Raw genomic sequence first — 19,442 nt, 5'->3', positions numbered from 1 at the left:
CTCACCACCCTCACGTAACCAGCCATCTCTGCTCTGCCCCAGTCATTGCTCCCTGAAGGTTTGCGGTCAGAGGTTCTCCGTCGATACCCCAGGAACCGCCGGACGCAACCAATTCCAAGTAGCCAACAATAGTCACCTCGTATACCCAGTTTGTGCCACCGGTGCCGTCTGTCCCACCACCGACGTATGGAACTGCGGCTGTGGCACTGTTGCCAACTTCAAGATCCCCGTTGTCCACAGCCCGCAAGATATTTACCACCGCCACATCGTTATTGATGCAGTAGTACCGCAGAAGAAACGCAGGTCTTTCGGGTAATCTGAACGACCGGTGGGGATCACCGCGAAGGGCAAATGTATACTTCATCCCGGTAACATGGTCCTCAGCATAGTATTTACCCTCCTCCGCTTCCGCACCCGAACCACCATCCAGTACGAGGCCCTCGTAAGTTGCATGAAGTCCATGTGCATCGCATATCGCAGGTGGTCCGAACGATTGGATTCGGAAAATGTTGAAATTCAGCAGAGACCGAGGTGCCCAGCGAAATGGAGCACGTCCGATTCTCTCGGCGTCTCCGAATATGATGTCGGTGGGTATCTCGCGCATCAGAGTATGGAATATCGACATTCTGGAGTTGACATCCCGCACGTTGAGAAACTCTTGCGTGTCCGCGCCAATGATTGTTGCCAGGATGATCGCCTCATCCGTCATCTTGCTAGTGGAACGGTGCTTGACAGCGAAGCAGAGACGTTGGTAGGAAGTACTGATCTCCGAGATGGGCGGCAAGCCAACGCCACGATCCGCCGTTTGAAAGGTAGATTTCTGCAAGGAGGGCAAAGAAGGGATTCGGTTGCGGATAAGTTCTTGGATCTCTTCGCGAAAACATATTTGTGATATTGCCTGTTCTTTTTCTTCCAGTTCTTGACTCGGAACGCGATGATCAACGTCAACCGGCTGGGGCCCTTGCAGCGTCTGTACAAATAACTTCCGGGCTTGAGCTGCTTCCTGGAGGGTCCAAAGTCGTCGAGTCCATCCGACAAAGGACATGAGCAGCTCCTGCTCCAGTAGTGATGCTCTCTCGGTATCGAGCTGCTCTAATTCTCGGTCCAAGACTAACACCGCGTCGGCATCCTTGTACGTCTTTCCGAGTAGCACGATAGCTTTGTTGCGGTAACTTCGAAAACTTTTGGCGACGGGAATACAAAGCGTGTCGATCCATAGGGCCATCCGTGCTTCGGGACTGCCGCCGACTTGGAGTTTCGCGATGTGTTGGTTGAGGCGCCGTATTTGGCACCGAGGAAGAGCGTTTTCGAATGGGTTTCCTAGGCCGTGAGACCCTGAATTGTTCTTAGTGACGGCAATATATCTAGGCACTCGTACTGGCGGGAAAGGTCATTCAACTTACAAACATGTGATATCGCGGCGTACGGGCAATTTTCCGTAACCACAAGTCGGCAGTCTTCGGAAACCAGAATCCTCGGCACCTTACCCTTAGCCAGGACGGCTTGCAGTTCTTCGGGGTCCACGACAACAGATGCGCACCGACATCCTGGCTCGACATGGACCGTCTCATAAACATCTTCATTCACTTGGTCGGCCAAGCACCTGAAGTCGTCGCATTGACTATGGTCCATTCTCTGGCGCTTTAGGCTAGTAGCAAAGAATTCGTAGGAGCCGTCCATGCGCTCCAACAGCTTACACTCGCTTCTGCACCAGCCTTCGCGCTGCAGCTCGTCTGCGGCGAATTGCTTGAGCTCATCCCAGCGCGCTGGAAATGATTGCTGCACCTGAGGATCCATCAAGGCCCGAATGATGACCATGTCGCACGCCTCCGATGCGGCTAATGTCAACACCGCAGCTCTCGATACCATCCGTATCGAGAGCAGAACTTTGCATTCCGGGTATGTGAGGCGCCGAGATTCGCTTTTCCGCGGATCCTCATATCGCGTCTGCATAGACATGGCGTGTTGGACGACCCGAACGATCCGCGCCGCCTGATCGGAATCCAGTATGTGCTTCGTCGTCGGATCGTGTAGTATTCGCGTGTCGGCTGCATCCAACCATCGCTGAGGTAGACCGTCCAGTGCGGCGGTGCACACTTTCCGGGAACCGGCTGGCCCGGCAACTACGAACTCGGCCTCCAAATCGATCGAGAGTCCACAGATGGACGAAATCTCAGACAACATGCCGAAGAACAGCCATGCTTGCAGGAAGGCTACTTGCTCCGAAACCCCGGCGTAGCGATATCCGCCCGGGGCATCATCGTTAATACGGTAACACTTGAGTTTCAGCGAGTCGAGAGGTCTCGCTAACGACAGCTCCTCGGGGATCTTCCGCCGTCGGCAAGTGTACAAGCCGTCCAAGAACGCAAGATTCTGGGCCCACTCAATCGCGTTGCTGAAGTTACGGTAGCCCGTCGCGTCGAGTGCCCAACCCACTCGCTCGGGGAAATCCCAGAACCCGCGATCGTCGAAATCGTAGTGCGATGTGGTGCATAGATACGGCGCGGTAAACGGTATGAAATAAGGACGACGGCTCGGACAGGGACGCGTTGTTTTCGACGCCGACGTTGAGGTTGCGTCGGCGATCCAGCGGGCAAGGAAGCTATGATATGCGACGACAGTACTCCGGTAGACGTCTCTGATCCTCAATATCGTCCAGACGTGGTTTAAGGCGCCAATGATTCGACCGAAGAGGGGCATTGCTGACATGGCATGCAAGCGATCTGTCACGGAATTACTGAACGGGAGTCGCTGCTGCTGCTGCCGCCGTGGGAGGAGCACGTCGAAAATCCGGACTTCGCGATGCTGCCGCAGTCAGGCGTGCCATCCTGTACGTAGGACGTACCAATCAGATTTTCCAGATGACCGACGTTATGACTGGTACAGCACTCTTTCCAACATCGTCTCCAAATCAAAGTACACTAGTGCTGTCCACATGTCATCCCCGGAGAAATGATAAAACGGTGAGATGCGAGAAGATAAGATGTGATCAAATCGTAGATTAGATTCACCATTGTTGGCTGTGTAGCGCTCCGAAGCGGGGACGACGGGGAAGAAAGCACCTCTGCAAATATCACCCCCAGTCATCTGTCGAATGGTATAACTACGGAATCGCCACAAGAAAAGTCGCTATATAGGTACATATACATGCGCTACACGGACGAAACAGTAGCGCCACCGACATCCCATGACCGCTGGGCTACCGCGCGCTGCGCCACACGATTCTTCGGGGGAGATCAGTCGACCCATTCGTGACCTTGCCCCAGAATTTCGCCCCGATTCTCTAGAGCCCGTCGACGACAATTTTTGTAGTGGAGCAAGGAACGACGTAGAGACGGAAAAGGAAATCGTAAAGGAAATGGTTTAAACACGAGCTGAGGGCATTGCGGTACCCCCTAATGTGCGTTGTTGGAGTTATCATAGCAGACACGCAGAGATGAGCACCGTAGTGTGACTATTTCGCTCGACCGTCGTACGCCTTCCAATGCCTTTCCAGCTCCGAAATAACTTCCACATGGACTTTATTCTTGAGCTCGTCTTCTTTCAAACTTGTGGCGTTGCAGTCAAGACCTCTGATGCAGCGTCGGACGGCAGCGCCGTAAATGGGACCTTCCTCGCGGTTTATTCTTCCTATCAGTTGGCTTGCCGTCTGGTACTCTATGGATTCTTTGTTCGATATGCAACCGTTTGGTGGCGGTTTCGGATACTCGGGCAGCTCCTCCAGACAATCTCCGAACCATAGTTCTACCAGAACTATTCCAAGCGAAAAGAGGCTTTGGTCGTATTGTATGAGCGGAAGTTTAAGCGAAGCAGGTGTAGCTTGCTGTGACGATGAGCCCCAGGAAGCACGATCAAAACTCCGGCGTAGGAATGGCTTGTCCGCTACAGGCTCTGGGTACCAATTGCCGTCTGCCGCACGGCGTCGGAAATCATCTTGAAGAAAGAAGTGGACATCGCGTTTCCCTCAGCTTTCGTTCAGCCACTCGGTGTCGTGTAGCTGCATCAAGCCTGATGAAAGCTGCACACCTAATCTCAATCGTTCCCGCTTGTCAAAATATCCGCGGATAAGGAGCTCCTCAAGTGAAATCGTCTCTCTGGCGTAACGGCAGGCAGCGGATGATTGAGGCGTGCACAGCCGATGCCACGTTTTATCGAACTCCAGGACGCCTAGGTAGGTAGAGTCCGACTTTGCTCGGTCGATTTCGCCACACAAGTCCTCTATTCTTTGTGCGAGATCGGGGGTGAATGTGCTCGGTGTTTTCGTGTCTTCGTTGGGAAGGTTGAAAGAGACTTTTGGCGTATTCCGAAGCCTGCGCCACCAATTAGCGCGTGTCGGTATTTTTGAGTTGTCTTGAAGGGATCAAATACTCTTTTGGCGGCGAGCTGAAAGTCTTCGTATCATTTCCACTCCTTCCTCGTGAAAGAATCCTTCGTAGTCCTTTTTGTTTCTCTTTCGACGGGAAGAGCGAAGTGTGGTTATTTTCAGTCTTGATATTTCCATTGCAATGGCCGCCAGCTTCCCCGCTCTGCCCCAAACCGCCGCAGACAGAGCCCTCAGCGCTGTTGGCCACTTGACCGTCGATTGGTTTAAAATCCATCTCGCGCCATGTCCATGTCGACGGGTTGCGTAGGGGAGGATTTGAAAACGTCACCCTGATTCTGCACGGTTCCCGGGAGGCTGTGTCTACTGCAATCTGCTGCAATGGTGGACTCGCATCGTGTGGATCGCACCGGCAGACAGGTGCCACTTGAAATCTTTGACGGAAGACCTCGTATAGTCCTCTGGCATGGTTGCGGATACGATTGTAATTGTCCGCCGCCGCCGCAGTTTGTAGGGCAAGTTTTGGTAACGTGGTCGGGGTTACCTTCGCCAGTCGTGTGATGTTCTCGTTCGTCGTTTTAATGTCGCCAAGTAAATCTCCCTGTTTGAAGCTGAGTTTGATTTCGTCCCATCGATTCGGCCGGAAGTCTGCTGCAGACTGCCAACACCAGTCAGTCCCCAACCAACTATGTGCGTAGGCCGTCGCAGCAATACCTTCATATCTTCATCAAGCCCAAGCTTCGTACGGAGTTTTTCAAGCGCCAAACTCAAAGCCTCTACCGATTCCACGAATACCCCAGCCGCGTCCACTCCAATGCGATCGATGAGCAAACTGTGGATCTTCCGGTCGTCCCAGCCTTTCCCACTCAAGAGTAGCATCACGGTTTCCGGCGGGACCAGTCCCTCGAGAAGAGTCGCACATGTGTTCGTAAACAAGATGGCCTCCACCTTCAGCTCCCGCACCAAAGCTCTTCTGTTTCTGAAGTTGCTGGTCGCGTCGAGGTACGCGCCGAGAACCTGAACAAACACCGGGAATACTGCTAGGACTAAGCCCGCCGTTTCTATGCCGGTAACCATTGCGATTTCGTGCTATCGATGGGCGAGCGAGGGCCGCAGCTGAGGGACGAAGGATGAGGAACCGTCGATGGGAAAATCGTTCTAGCCCCGCTTTTGGAAAATCGGCGTTGGATCCGAACGCTGTTAAGTTTTAATTTGCAGCGATCCGGAAACAGAAGCCAAAAGGTGGTGCCGTGCGACAGTGGTAGAGCACAAGTTGCGGGGTCGGGACTCGGGACTCGGCCCGGTGGGGGCGGCATGGGCTAGGTTTTCTCCTCCATTCGGAGACCCGTGCCCAAACACAACCACCCAAAATCACCCCGCAGCTCAATTCTCGCCTCCTTCAAAAGGTTCACTTCCAAGACAGCTCTCCAACTTCGACCGCATCTACTATGGCGCATGGCGGGGGAGCGGAAGATCACAACGAGATCGCTCTACAACATCGAGACTGCCTGCAAAGCTTCAGCGAGCTATTGCAATTAACAGTTCTTCAGTATCATGCGATCTTGCCTGCCATTCAAGAACAGTTCGCCAGGTTCAGAGTCTGGGCCGAGAATGTAGGAGCGCACCGAGTTGGGCGAGTTTCCCTGGATTATCGCCTCAGGGAAGCAGCCGATGTGAAGGCGATGGTCATAGAGCTACTAAGCGATCTCAACGAAGCTTTAAAAGATGGTATTCCAGCTGTGTCCCGCATGTGCATCATAGTTAGTACTAAATTTTTTAGCTCTCACAACTGTTTCGACTGCAGACAATCGGTCTGTCGCGCCACCACCAAGCCCACCAGCGTGGCCCCCAAACGATCAACAGTCTCCAGCTGAACCGGTGATGGAAGAACTAGACGAATGTTTGGGGGAGGTGAGACATGTCGTAACATGTCTATACAAGTTTTCGATCGCTATTCAAAACCCCGCCCCGCTTCGCAGACTTCAAAAGTCGTCCGTTATCGATGTTTCCCATTTCGAGCACTTCGATATTCAGCACATTTCCAACAAGTTTCCCGGCGCGCATCCCTACTTGGTGGAACGTCTCGGAAGGTCAAACACAAGGCGACGCCAGCTACTTAGATATCATGAGCTGCATCACGATAAAGTTGCTGGCCGGTACGGTCTTGAGCCATTGGTCCCGGGGCCAGTCGAGAAGGGCACACGTCAGGGTGGTAATCAATCAGCCATGACAAACTCGAGGGAACACGAGCGGAACGAGATTCCTCAAGGAACGAGCAAGAAAAGGCCTGCAACTCATACGCTTTCGGCAACCACAGTAACGGCCTACGAACGAACCACAGAAGAAAATACACTTGAGCAGCTCTCCGATGCAGGTTTCTCGCAGACATCATATTCCTCCTCTGTCTACGGTATAGTCGAAAAGCTGCGTGTGCCGCCTCCGCCCAGTCAGCAGTGCGCATTCCAAGGAGAAGCGTTCCAATGCCCATATTGCTTTATTATCACCACGGTGACAGGCCAGAAATCTTGGAAGTAGGCTCATACATCGGTGGCACCGCAGCTTGCATAATGCTAACGATTTCCTAGAAAATACTTCTTTAGAGACCTGCGTCCCTATGTGTGCACTTTCAAAGAGTGCCCCAAATCCGATCATCTTTTCGACAATCGCAACGAATGGTACCAACACGAGATGAAGATGCATCGCAGAGAGTATTTTTGCAACGCTTGTCACGAGACATTATCCTCCCACGCAAAATTCCAGGAACACCTCCGGGAAAAGCATTCGAATCTCTTCAACCCTGACGAGCTACAGACCATCCTCGATAGGTGCGAGAGACTAACACAGTCGGAACAGCTATGTCCGCTGTGCCCAGAAAAACACTCCTTAGAGCGACTCCGGCGACACCTGGGAGGCCATCTGAAGCAGATTGCCCTATTTATTCCAATGCCTCGCGACGATGAAGACGCAGAGAAAGCAGAATCTGTCGGTGCAGAGGCGGATGAGTCTCAAGATTGTCATAGGTCTGGAAATGGAAGTTCATTGGACTTTGAATCGAACCCAACTCGTACCAGCGCTCCGGACTGGCCGGAGGGCCGTACAAACATCCTCGAAGATGACAACCACCTCACTCCCGCCGCCGCCGCCGCCGCCGACGAAATAGTTAACATCTCCGAGGACCATCGGGATTACGAAACAGCTTTGGAGTGGCACCAACGGGCGTTGGATGGCTCCGAAAAGTTACTGGGCAAGGGCCATTCTTCTACTCTCGAGTTCGTCCAAAGTATTGCGAAAGTCTTCTACGCCCAAGGGGATTACGAAACAGCTTTGGAGTGGCACCAAAGGGCGTTGGATGGCTCCGAAAAGTCACTGGGCAAGGGCCATCTGGGCTCTGAAGGAAATTCTTCCTCTAATCACCATCCCAGCCCCCATCACCTGCTTCTGGCGAGCGCATGATCATGCGGTCCGGCCATGTCGACGTTATTTTCTGGAATCGGTTGGAAGCTTGTAAGCCTTGCGACTGATGCAGGATTGAAGGTGAGTCATTATATGTGACCCCATTGTTGACGTCCGGGATAGCGCAAAGTCTCCCCAATTCTCAAATAAGGGCGAGAAGACTTGCGCCGTAGGCGGCATGAATAGCGAATGGGAACGGCTAATCTCGGGGTAGAGCGTCAGCCACTGTGGCGCAGAAACATTTCCCTCAAGTGATGCATGGTAACTATGTCCTCACCGCGCTCTGAAAAATTGAATGGACTGCAATTATTCCATAGACGGCAGGACATCCCGGCGTTCACCTAGAAGAGCCTTGGGACCACAGTAGAGACATGGCAAATACATCCACCTCTCCGAGTCACTACTTGCCCGGGCGGGGGTAAAGAATTACGGATGTTAAGATAGCGAAGATTCCATCTATTTTGGGGATGGTATTGGTCTTATGCCCTTTGGAGAAAATAACGTGTTCACAGTGGATGTGGGCGACGTAAAAGCCGTCGTCACGTGTGAGATCAGATTGCCATCAAATAAATTCAATTTCTTACGAAAGCAGTGCGCTAGTCTGCCCTATCGAAGAAGATCTATCACGGCACTATACCCTCCCTCCTCCTAGACCGCCTTGGTTATTCTCGCGAGATCGCCGCAAGTGACGGGCACAGCATACCCGTACATGCGATGGTTACAGCGAGGCAACGATAAGTGTAATACCACTTTTTCAGACGGCTCCTTTGCCAGCACCCTGCAGGCCGGCGGCGGGACGAGAGGGGAGCACACACAGAATAAAGAGGAGATAGAATTAGATCGTCTCCCTATTCAGTAAATGATGATCGAGAGAGAAGAAGATGAAGATGAAGAAGGCAACCCCGCTGGACCCATTCGGTGACGTAATCCTGGAAGCAAGACGGCGAAAATGAAAGATGATGAAGAAGTTGAGGTTTTATTCAAGTTCGAAGAGCCATCTACCTACTCTGATATGGCTCTCCTCCGCTGCCTACAACGTTCGGTGTCACTCAATCCGGCTAGTCCGGCTGACACCGCCATTCGGATCCAAAACTGCATGCATCAAGCAGCTGAGAGTGGGGACTCCGCGACAGCGGTGGGGACGACACCGGCAGCACAGGTCGATCTCCATCTCTACCGTATGCAAATGTAATTACCTTGAATCTACTTGTTACGATGCATCACCAAGCGATGCGGCTATCGTAATAGGATCGACATTGACGCGGAGCGCTCACCACAATCAAAAACTGTACATACACTCGTATGCAAATTCCACAACGTCCCCGTAAAGTTCTGTGACAGCGACTTTAAGCTTCACGGACGTGTCTTGATAGGTACATACTATGTACTCGTAACTGCTCTAGAGTCTAGATCACTTCAAAGGTGACCGGACACGCTAGTGAGCAGCACAGCGTTGAGGAATTCAGCCCTACCACTATTAGCCTGCCTGGTCACATCCGAAGTGATCTACGATTCCATAGGCTACTCCAGTGACAGTCGCCTCATGAAGGCGTGTCCCATCTTTATCTAGTAGATGGTATCGCGGTCCGCGCTGCGACTGTTTTGTTACTCTTCGCCACCACCATTACTCTGTCCGGCTTCTTTGTGGACGGGAGACGGTATGTACTTGTACATACGTCTTTTCCTTTGTTCCTTGTCGCAGCCCATTCCTTGGGTTGCTTCCATTTCTCCTCCGTCGCTTCTCGTCTGCGCTTTGCCAGTGGCTTCGGTAGCGGATGGTCCGTGCTGCCATATTCCGTTGCGTTCCGGAAACTCTTGACTCCTCGGCCGTCTGCCTCTTCAGGTGCCTTTTTGCGCGGTCGTCTGCCTAGCGCGAATGGAGCGAACTCGTGTGAGAGCCCAAACCTTGTGCTGCTGCGGTTGGTGTGCAAGGACAGAGGTGTCTACGGGTTCTAGATGAGCTGCAAGACAACGGGTTGACGGGGCATGTTTCAAATACCGGTAGTAACTGCTGTGAAGAGAAGCGATGTCAGCACGGATACCTGTGCGCCGACATATGATTGAGTGGATACAATCCGAAGGCGGTGGATGTGGGAAACCGATGACGGATATGTGCAACTTTGTGTAGGTGGCCGGATTCAGCTTCAAGACGGGAACATGGAATGGTAGACAACATCTGGCGTGAGCAACAATTCGGTGAGATCCTGTTGCCGCTGCCGCTCGGCGTGTCACACTGCATAACACGGGATGCAGAACACGGGATGCAGAGCCGTGTAGTCGGCTGCCTCGTCCGCAACCACCTGCCTAGAGCCTCGCCGGTCCGACTACCCCGCACCGGGTATTAACTTATAAGTCGGCACGCTTGTCGCGTCCGCGTTGTGTATGAAGTCTACACTGCCCGCTCCCACACCTACCCCACGCCATCACAGTTGAAGATACCTACAGCAATCATGTCCGCCGGCACCACGAACCCAGATCTCGAGCTCTTTTACCGCCAATTCCGAGCAACACAGCTAGACGCGTCGCCGACGAGTAGACGCGACAACTGGCCCGCCTACCGGTCACAGCAGTCGCCAGCGCTCGCTCACGGATATGGCAATACCGGCCATGCCCCCACCTCCAGCACGGCCGCGCGATCCGCAGACTTTTGCAAGGACTGCAATCGCAGCTTCGCAAGTCCTGGAGCGCTGCAGATGCATGTCGCCAGCTCAAAATTCCACAGAAACCCTCGACAGCGGCAGTCCGAAGTGGTCCAGGAGGTGATGGGGTCTGCGCCGAACACTTCCTTGGCAATTTCGCGGCCCGCCGCAACCGCGAACGCCGCCTCGTCCAACGCGCTATACACCGGTACACTGCTAATGCTAGCGCCCGAGGGACCATCAGTGTCACACGACTGCGATGTCTGTGAGCGCGAATTTAAGAATCCCGCGGCACTGCAGGCTCATATTAATCACTCGAAGTTCCATGAGAAGTTGGTAAGGCAGCAGCGCCCCTCACAGCCGGCGGTCGCTTCAGTATCACAGCCTGTTCCGATCGTGGATGAATTTGCGAGTGTTAGCGTCGTCCGTGGCATCGATAGTCTCAAGCATGGTAACAACAACTGGACCGTCGTCCCAGATTCACAACAGGCAGAAGCACTACAAGCACTCAAAAACCATTGCCATTCCACGATCGATCTCCTGAAACACAATTACGTCCTCAAACCGGTCACCGCCGAAGACATCGACGATCTTCGCAAGTGCAAGAATTGTGGTGGTAAGTTTCAGATCCATCGACCCATCATCCGACGCACGCTCATCTTCTAAACGCACCTGCCAGACCGTAAGAAGAAAGCAAGCTATCCCTGTATCTTCCACCCTCCGCAACGAAAACCCGCTGTGAGTACCCCTTCGCGGCTGAGCACCTGGCGGAAATTCTTGCTGACACGGTCCCACCACGCAGCCGAAGCGAAACAGCAACAATGGGCTACCTCCGTCCTGCTGCGGCCAGCGAGGCCGTGGCTGCAAACAACTTCCCGTCCATGATTTCGGGCCTGCGGACAGGCGGTCATTGAAGAAATTCAGAACGTACGCACGCACCCCCGCCGCATCCTACCCGCAGACGTCCAAGCGCCGCGCCGTGACGCTGGACTGCGAGATGGCTGGCGTCGCGAGGGGCCAGGCCGAGGTGATTCTGCTCTGCGCGGCCGACTACATGACCGGCGAGACGCTCGTCAACAGCCTTGTGCGCCCGACCAGCAGGGTCGTCGACTGGCGCTCGCGGTTCAGCGGCGTAACGGCGGAAGCGATGGCCACCGCCACAGAGCAGGGCGACACTTTGGATGGGTGGCGAGGCGCGCGCGCCGAGCTGTGGAAGCACGTCGACGCGGACACGATCCTGGTCGGCCATTCGCTGCAGCACGATCTTGACGTTCTGAGGATGATACACACCCGAGTGGTCGACTCGGCTATCCTGGCGAGAAACGCTGTCGGCTCCGCTCGGCAATGGGGCCTCAAAGCGCTGTGCGGGGAATTCCTGGGCATCGACATCCAGAACGGCGGACTGAGAGGTCACGATTGCATGGAGGACGCGCTGGCTGCTCGAGAGGTTGTGCTCTGGTGTCTTCAGAACCCGTCATTGTTGGCAGGTTGGGGAGAGATGGTAAATGAGCAGGAGGAACGGAAGAGGCAGGAGGAGGCGGATAAGAGGGAGAAAATGAAGATAAAGACGGAGAGGACTTTACCCAAGGCGGGAGAGGAAGGCCAAGGGGATGGAATGAGGGGGGGAAGCAGCAGCGCCGTGGGGGGCAACGGTAATGGTAAGATGAAGAAGCAACCGAAGGCTATACGGCCTAGAGACATCGACGATGTTGAGTACTCCTCAGACGAAATTGAGATATTAAGGTGGGCGGACATTGCGGAGGATTTGGGGTATCCGCATCCCGACCATTATGACCCTTGGTCGGACTAGGATAGCTAGGTACTCAATGTGTTATATGATGATGATAGTACGGTCAAAGGGGATTGGGGGGGGGGGGATGGATCTGCGGTATCGATGTGATATTAAGACCAAAGAGATAATTCGGTGACGCACTATTTTTACCAAATACAAAGAGGAGTAAGCAAAGTGCGGGAACACGTCTTTTCAGACAATGGACCGCTCGTTAACACTCGAGTCTCGACATGTTGCATCCGTCTAAACGTTGCGGGTTGCTCCCCTTATCGTGGAGGGATCACTCTTTGTTTGGTGGCCAACCCGCTCTTTGTTTGGGGGCCACGTGACTCTCTGCACTGCATCAACTCATTTGTCTATAGGTTTTTCTAGCGCTTGGAAAACAAATCGATGGGCGAGCCGGAAGTAAAACAAATAGATGTATAGAATTGTCTTTCATATCGGACACCAAGATGTCAGATACCGAAAGCCTACTGCCACATATCGCAATAGAACCGCTACCTCTCAAGTGACATATCGCTATATAATGACTCGATCGTTGACTTCTTCGAGCGACAATCTTTCCTGTGCACTCCAACATCCCGCAGTGCACTGACTCCGATAGCGAAATTTAGCCTCAAGAAAAACTCCGCCGGATCTCAACCCTCCGCCGTCACGACCCTCGCCACCATGGCATCTGACCTTATTCCGACGATCACAATAAGCAGCCCGGAGAGCAGCCCCTTTAACGATGAAACTGACTGGGAGGCACAATGGCAAACCGAGAACAAACACATGTATCAACCCGGAGGATTTCATCCAGTCATCATCGGCGATATTCTCAACGACCGCTACGTGATCGAAAATAAGCTCGGCCACGGTGGTTTTTCGACGGTTTGGGTTGCTGTCGATACACTTCACCAGGATAGACTCATCGCTCTAAAGATTTCCTATGATGTCTCGCAGCAAGGTCAACATACTACCACCGAAACCCCAATGGATCGAGAGGCTGAGTTTCTTCGCCGCTTGGGCTCCAGCCATCAACATCCACAGCGGTCTAGTGAAGTGTTGTACTTCCCGCTCCTGTTCGACGCGTTCACCATCCATGGCCCAAACGGGGTCCACCGCTGCATAGTGACTGAACTGCTGGGCCCTTACCTCTCGCACTTTTACCCTCGGAGATTACACATAGACAGTGGCAGCGGCTCTCAGTACCCACGGCGAAAAACGTGGTCGTTAGCATAGCGCGCGCGGTAGCGGAGCTGCACAGGCATAGTATCGTTCATGCGGATCTGCACCCAGGCAACATCCTCATGGTCGTACCGGGCATGGAATCCTGGACGGTCACCGAGTTTCGTCGCCATATGGGCATGCCGATGAAGCGGTTCATGAGCGACGAGAGCCCTTGGTTTAAGTGGCTGCCGTCTCCGAGCCCACACGTGCCGGAATACCTCGTAGTGGACGCACCTCTCCCTTTTCTGGGGGCGCTCTGCCGCAACTCTGGCGCTATCAAAATAACGTGAGCACAACTTCACTCGGAAAGTTTTTATTGCGGCTGCGGCTGCTGTTGCCACCACTCTGCTAACGACGGAATAGGGACTTCGGCATGGCGTTCGACTTCCGCAAGGACGGGACAGAATTAGGCGAGCTAGAGAGAAGAAGGACTACAGTCTGCCGTGCTGGCGAATTGAGAACGGATACCTTACAGGGCCGGGAATGGACTGGGACACTAGGACACTGCTAGTGGTGTGGTGCCGTTGTCCCGGCCATCTGGTAGTTTCTATGAGTCTCTTCAGTACGTTCCTGGCCTAGGAATGGTGCTTAGCTCACGTTGCTGGCGTGAAATCTCTATGAATGGTCCCCGGAATGCCCACATGTCTGCATCGGCTTCGCACCCTCCACAACCACAGCATTGAGTGCCATGGCGTGGCAGGCGGATGCATTTTTGATGTCCTTCCGCCGAAGTGCTGACCTGCTGTTGCCCGTGTCGTCCGCCCAATTGCCGACCTGCTTCCGCCGAGATACTGACCTGTTTCCGCCGATGTTAACCTGCTTCCGCCGAATTGCTGACCTGCTTCAGCCGAGATGCTGACCTGCTTTCGAACCGATTGCTGACCTGCTGTTGCCCGTGTCGTTCGCCGATATGCTGAACTGCTTCCGCCGATGTTAACCTGCTTCTGCCGAGATGCTGACCTGTTTCCGCCGTTGTTAACCTTCTTCCACCGATATGCTGACATGCTGTCGAACCGATTACTGACCTGCTGTTGCCCGTGTCGTTCGCCGATATGTTAAGCTGCTTCCGCCGAATTACTAACCTGCTGTCGAACCGATTGCTGACCTGCTGTTGCCCGTGTCGTCCGCCGAATTGCCGACCTGCTTCCGTCGATGTTAACCTGCTTCCGCCGTGATGCTGACCTGCTGTTGCGCGTTTCGTTCACCGATATACTGACCTGCTTCCGCCGATATGGTGAACTGCTTCCGCCGGTTTGCTGACCTGCTGTTGCTATCGTCGCTGTTGTTGCTGTTGTTGCCGTTACCGCCATCGCCATTCAATTAATTGGTTTCCCACCCGGTCGGTGTAACTAGCATAGTCTGAGCAATCTGTACTTATCTGTTGTACAGGAACGAGTTTTTGTCGGTGAAGATCGTAGTATTAGGAGGATTTGAAGTTGTGTAGGAAGGAAGGTGGGAAGGAGAAAGGCGGAAGGAGAAAGGTGGAAGGAAGATGGGAGGAAGATGGGGGAAGGAGAACGGCGGAAGGGGGGTGGAACCGTGGAAGGAAAAATGTGGAAGGAGGAGAACGGTGGAAGGAGAAAGGTGGAAGGAAGGTGGAAGGAAGGTGGAAGGAGAAAGGTGGAGGGAAGAAAAAAATGATGTGTGTGTAAGAAAGGAGGAAGAGGGGTGAAAGGAAGAAGTGAGATGTGTGGGAGTAGGAGAAGAGGAGGAGTGGTGAGAAGAAAGCTCCTGTCTTATACTTCTTTCCGCACGAGTTAGGGCTACACCTTTATTTGCTAGTGGGGTCGATTGCCATCTGATAATACCGCTAACGACATGATTGCGTCGTGCTAGATCTGTTATCTGGAGACTTAGTATGGTGGATGGATAGTGCGAGTGAGAAGTAGAATACCAGTTTACTTCGCGATGGGTGCGAGTGATGTGAGGATATTGCGTTTACTCATCCGTTACGCCAGCGACGCAGTGAGGCCGCCCGAGTCCCGGCGCTCACCTCGCTACAGTTTCGCACATGCAAACCTAGTCTCGCAACCTCAGCCGCCATGTACCGCACCGAGACGGAGGGATCTGCTGGGACTGTAACGAGATCGGCGAATTTGCACCTCCCGAGTCCATTTTTGGTTTTTGTTTCTTCGTTGCTCGCATGTATTCTGACTAAGTAATTACTTGCTTGTATGTACCTAGAGTTTGGCGAGACGTTCTCCGGGTAGATATCCTGTCTGGTTTCTATGATAGGTACCTGTAGGGTATCTGGGCATTTCATCCTCCGGGCGGGACGGATCAGTCCTCTGGAAAGCCTGCCTGGGACAGGACGGAACTACACTCCACTAGTCGGCTGTAGTTCGGACGGACTGTTGACCGCCCTGCTGCTACTTTCCACTGTCCTTTGCATACCGCCCTCATTTCCTTCGTGGCTGCTAAGCATTGTCTATGGCTTCTCATCAGAATCAGCCTCGTCAGCTGAACGCCTTGCAAACCCCCAGCCCAGTCCGGCGACGACTATCGTCGAATCCTCTGTCTGAGGCCCGGCCTTCTCGTCGTCTACACGAACTGGTTTCCCTTATAAGCAGTCTTCTTTCCCTTCTTTCCCGTATCAATACATCAATCAAGTCAATTTCTTCTCTCAATTCCAACACTGCAGGCGCGGAGGCCGGAAACGGAGAAAGTAAATATGGTTAAAGCCAGATACCTGATCTGATAGCGTCGCCGAGTACATAGAGTGCCGGATATGCGCAAGTACTACTTCTGATCGTCTCACTTCCCAAGCGGAGGTGCACGGGTTGAGTGCCATAGTTAACCGTTGCGCTGTTATCACGGATTGATGATTGAGGATTGAGGAGCTTATTCAGCCGCGCGCACCGCAGGGCCTCAGGCTCACATGTGACATGTAATCGAGTTGTTCCAGCTGAGCGAATGGGGGTTACTTTTCTCTCCCCACTATGTAGCAGCAGGGAGAATCAACTCCTCTGCCCGGTCAAAACTCCGTGCTACCGTAACCGGGGGAATTCCGAATAAATCATATTCGCACACACTGCAGACTCCGGAGCGAGTCAATTCGCCCCGTGCTCCGGGTGCGTGGAATGATCGCCTACATACGGTGTTTACTGAGCCAGCGTACAGCCGGTTTGATGACGCGTGCACTGCTCAGTCTGTGCGCACTGCGCAGTCGATTCTCGGGTTTGCGGCTTGCCGGGGGTGCATGGGCGGGGTCGCTCTCGCTTAGGTAGTGATCGCCTCCGCCAACGAAAGTACGCCTTGGGGACAGGCATTTGGAATCCTGGTTGTGAGTACATCCATCGTGTTCCGGTGGGGCGGGGTGCGGGGCATATCCAGATGTCTAAGGAAGTTCGGTTCGTGGCAGCGGTTACTAACTTGCGATTTTGCTGCTGGAGTACATTCGCGCTGAATTGTTATCGTTGGTTTCGGCATTTGTGCGGAATGTTGGATGGTACAAATACCTGCATCCACCAATATAGAGTCCACAACCCAGATGGCCTATGGGGCGTGCACGCAAGAGGCGGTGCTCGACACTCACACCATGGATGGCGGCCCCGTAGCGCCATTAGTGCAGTTCGTATCGAATACGAGTCACAGAAGAAACCAGCGCATCTGCCAGAAAGGCTGTGCGAGTACATAAAAGAGTTGGCTTGCGACTGTTGCGAGAGTTTCGAGAGTTTGGGTCTTGTACGCTCGGCATACTCGGAATCTACGACTCCACTCTTCCATCACGTTTAACCGCACTCGGGTACGACGGCAAAGCTTCCACGCAAACGTCCATACTAGTCCTGTACGAGTCATCCAAGAGGGGGAACTCGCCATATCCATTGTCACCTTCTCGAACAACCGCTCGGTTCGGACACAGCTGCTATCCGGTTTGTGTCTCCCCTCGGCAGCCCCTACCGTGAATGAAAACTAAACGCTTCCAGAACGATGACCGCCACCGCAACGCTATTGGTGACTTACTCTCCGCCGCGAATGTTGGCCCAGCAACCGGTGGTCGAGATGGAGCCAGGATGGCGTCCGGAATCCGCACACCGAGGGACTCTCGGCATCTTGCTGCCTTGTCTCATCACTTTCGGCCTCTGCGTCTGGACAGCTGTCCACCTGAACATCAACCCTCAGCCTACAAGGATGCGGCTGTTCCTGTCCAAGCTGGGATGGCTATGTCTGGGAATGGTTGCGCCCGAGGCTGTCCTCTGGTGTGCCCACGATCAATACTTTGAGGCACGTGCGATCCGGGAGGCTATCATGAAGATACAGAAAGACCACCTGGGGGTGGCAGAGCCAGACTTCAGCATGCACTCTGCCTTCTTCGTTCTCATGGGCGGATATGTTGTCCATCCCACGCCCGGCGAGTTTCAGGGGCTCCCGGTGACGTTGACGCCGCATGGATTTGCGCTGTTATATGCGCAGGGGGACGTCAAGCAGGAAGACCTAGATGGCCGGCTGATTGAGGACAAGTCGCGTGGCTACGGGCTAGCTAAATTCGTTGTTTGTGTCCAGGCTCTCGTAAGTACATAAATACTCTGGCAGCCTCGCGGGTCCTCTCGAAACGCGAGCGGTCCGGCTAACAGATCCAGTGGCTCCTCCTGCAATTCTTCGCGCGCTTGATGAGCGAACTGCCTATCACGCTACTCGAGCTGAACACGGTCGTACACGTGCTCTGCGTCCTGCTCACCTACACGTACTGGCGGCACAAGCCGATGGATATCCGGTATCCCGTAGTGCTGCACCTCGACGCGAAGCTGGCTGCAGACATATACTTTTCGTTCGACGGGGCGCCGAGCGGCAGCACCAAAGAGTCCTCGGAAGATGCTCCGGCTCCACCCGATGCGGCTTCCGGCCTCGAAACGCGGCACGGAGCCCTTCGCACGGAAGATGAAAAGTCGGCCAGTGCAACGCCGAACGTCTCGCCCGACCTCGAAAAACAGGACTACACCCTTCACACCGAAGCCGTAGCACCGGACACGGAATCCTGCGAAGCAGTGCAGAAGGCCGTGTTAACCCCAACGGGAGTAGACAGCATCAGCTTCTGGTCACACTACTCGGCCTTCGCCGAAAAACCCAGCGATCTTGGACTTCCCGAAAAGCTCCCGTTGCAACCTCTGTGCTCACGGGCACGAATGTTGAAGCGCGAAGGCAGCCTGCGCCTCGAGGCGGACCGGGAACAACGGTTTTGGGGCTTCTTCGTATTTTTCGCGATGTCATACGGCGCCGCACACGCAACGGCGTGGAGCGCTCATTTGCCCACTTCCACCGAGCAGCTGCTGTGGCGGATCTCCGCGGTGGCTCTCGTTGCCGGGCCGCTGCTGTTCGCGTTCACAGGCCAGGGCCTGATTTGGATCGAAGCTGTGGAGGGGAAGATTGCGCGCAAGCTGGTCACGGTCTGTTTCAAACCCTTGGTGACCATTGCCGCGTTCGCGGTGACGCTCCTGATCATCTTCTCGAGGTGCTTCGTAGTCGTGGAGGCTTTCATTAGTCTCCGCAGCCTCCCAGTGGGCGCCTTCGATGTTGTGCCCTGGGCTAATTACTGGCCGCACTTGTGAGATCACCGTCGCGGATTATGCCACTTTCCTTCGTTTCTCGCTGTAGCCTTTCGTTGATGTATTTGCTAGTTTGCCAGTTTCATTTCAGTTGCTTTGGTAAAGATGTGCGCAATCTCTGTCTATCTATCTACTTGATACATTCCTACTAGTAGCATGTTTTGCAGATTTCCTGTAGCGGTGAATCGGGAGAGAGAGAGATCTTCAGTTTATTTCGCATGCAGCCTATCTAGACTATAGCTAAAAACGAAATGTGGTGAATCGGGAGAGAATTGGGAAGAAGAGCTTGCCAGCAGCCGGAGGGCTCAGTGTCAGTGACGGTTTAAGAAGAAGTGGCCGTATAATCAAAGCTGTAGCCTGGTACGAGCCTACGACAACTATCTGGTACATAACCGGGGGTGCGTCGCGACTCGGAGCTCGAAAGGATGCAAAGTCATTGAGCTGAGGATGCAGTTATTTGCAATAATGTTCTTGGAAGCGGG

General features: G+C 53.8%; 6 protein-coding genes across 6 annotated transcripts; 4 read left to right on the top strand and 2 right to left on the bottom strand.

Moving 5' to 3' along the window:
• Positions 1–10: 10 nt before the first annotated feature.
• BZA05DRAFT_446069 (uncharacterized protein) lies at positions 11–2,700 on the bottom strand (the record flags this gene model as incomplete). The annotated part of the gene is made up of 2 exons (XM_051487048.1): positions 11–1,335; positions 1,404–2,700. 2 exons carry the CDS (start codon positions 2,698–2,700, stop codon positions 11–13), a joined length of 2,622 nt encoding a protein of 873 aa, XP_051338561.1.
• A 1,251-nt stretch (positions 2,701–3,951) lies between these two features.
• BZA05DRAFT_79889 (uncharacterized protein) lies at positions 3,952–5,569 on the bottom strand. The gene is made up of 3 exons (XM_051488649.1): positions 5,036–5,569; positions 4,369–4,979; positions 3,952–4,310 (listed from the first exon to the last, which is right to left on the bottom strand). Exons 1-3 carry the CDS (start codon positions 5,396–5,398, stop codon positions 3,965–3,967), a joined length of 1,320 nt encoding a protein of 439 aa, XP_051338560.1. The 5' UTR covers positions 5,399–5,569; the 3' UTR covers positions 3,952–3,964.
• A 200-nt stretch (positions 5,570–5,769) lies between these two features.
• On the top strand, positions 5,770–7,774 carry BZA05DRAFT_339219 (uncharacterized protein; the record flags this gene model as incomplete). The annotated part of the gene is made up of 4 exons (XM_051480924.1): positions 5,770–6,049; positions 6,102–6,482; positions 6,591–6,852; positions 6,907–7,774. 4 exons carry the CDS (start codon positions 5,770–5,772, stop codon positions 7,772–7,774), a joined length of 1,791 nt encoding a protein of 596 aa, XP_051338559.1.
• Positions 7,775–10,632: 2,858 nt separating this feature from the next.
• Positions 10,633–12,223, top strand: BZA05DRAFT_339179 (ribonuclease H-like domain-containing protein; the record flags this gene model as incomplete). The annotated part of the gene is made up of 3 exons (XM_051480921.1): positions 10,633–11,029; positions 11,093–11,151; positions 11,222–12,223. The coding sequence occupies 3 exons, from the start codon at positions 10,633–10,635 to the stop codon at positions 12,221–12,223; spliced, it is 1,458 nt and encodes a 485-aa protein (XP_051338558.1).
• Positions 12,224–12,874: 651 nt separating this feature from the next.
• Positions 12,875–13,928, top strand: BZA05DRAFT_446065 (kinase-like domain-containing protein; the record flags this gene model as incomplete). The annotated part of the gene is made up of 3 exons (XM_051487047.1): positions 12,875–13,318; positions 13,381–13,703; positions 13,781–13,928. 3 exons carry the CDS (start codon positions 12,875–12,877, stop codon positions 13,926–13,928), a joined length of 915 nt encoding a protein of 304 aa, XP_051338557.1.
• Positions 13,929–17,347: 3,419 nt separating this feature from the next.
• On the top strand, positions 17,348–18,963 carry BZA05DRAFT_446064 (uncharacterized protein; the record flags this gene model as incomplete). The annotated part of the gene is made up of 2 exons (XM_051487046.1): positions 17,348–17,926; positions 17,998–18,963. The coding sequence occupies 2 exons, from the start codon at positions 17,348–17,350 to the stop codon at positions 18,961–18,963; spliced, it is 1,545 nt and encodes a 514-aa protein (XP_051338556.1).
• Between the last annotated feature and the right edge of the window lie 479 nt (positions 18,964–19,442).

This window comes from Tricharina praecox, assembly GCF_024521635.1.
Source record: "Tricharina praecox strain CBS 144465 chromosome Unknown BZA05scaffold_16, whole genome shotgun sequence".
NCBI classification, from domain to species: Eukaryota; Fungi; Ascomycota; class Pezizomycetes; order Pezizales; family Pyronemataceae; genus Tricharina; species Tricharina praecox.
The sequence above is the reverse complement of the archived record's forward strand: the minus strand, read 5'-3'. Positions and strand labels throughout refer to the sequence as shown.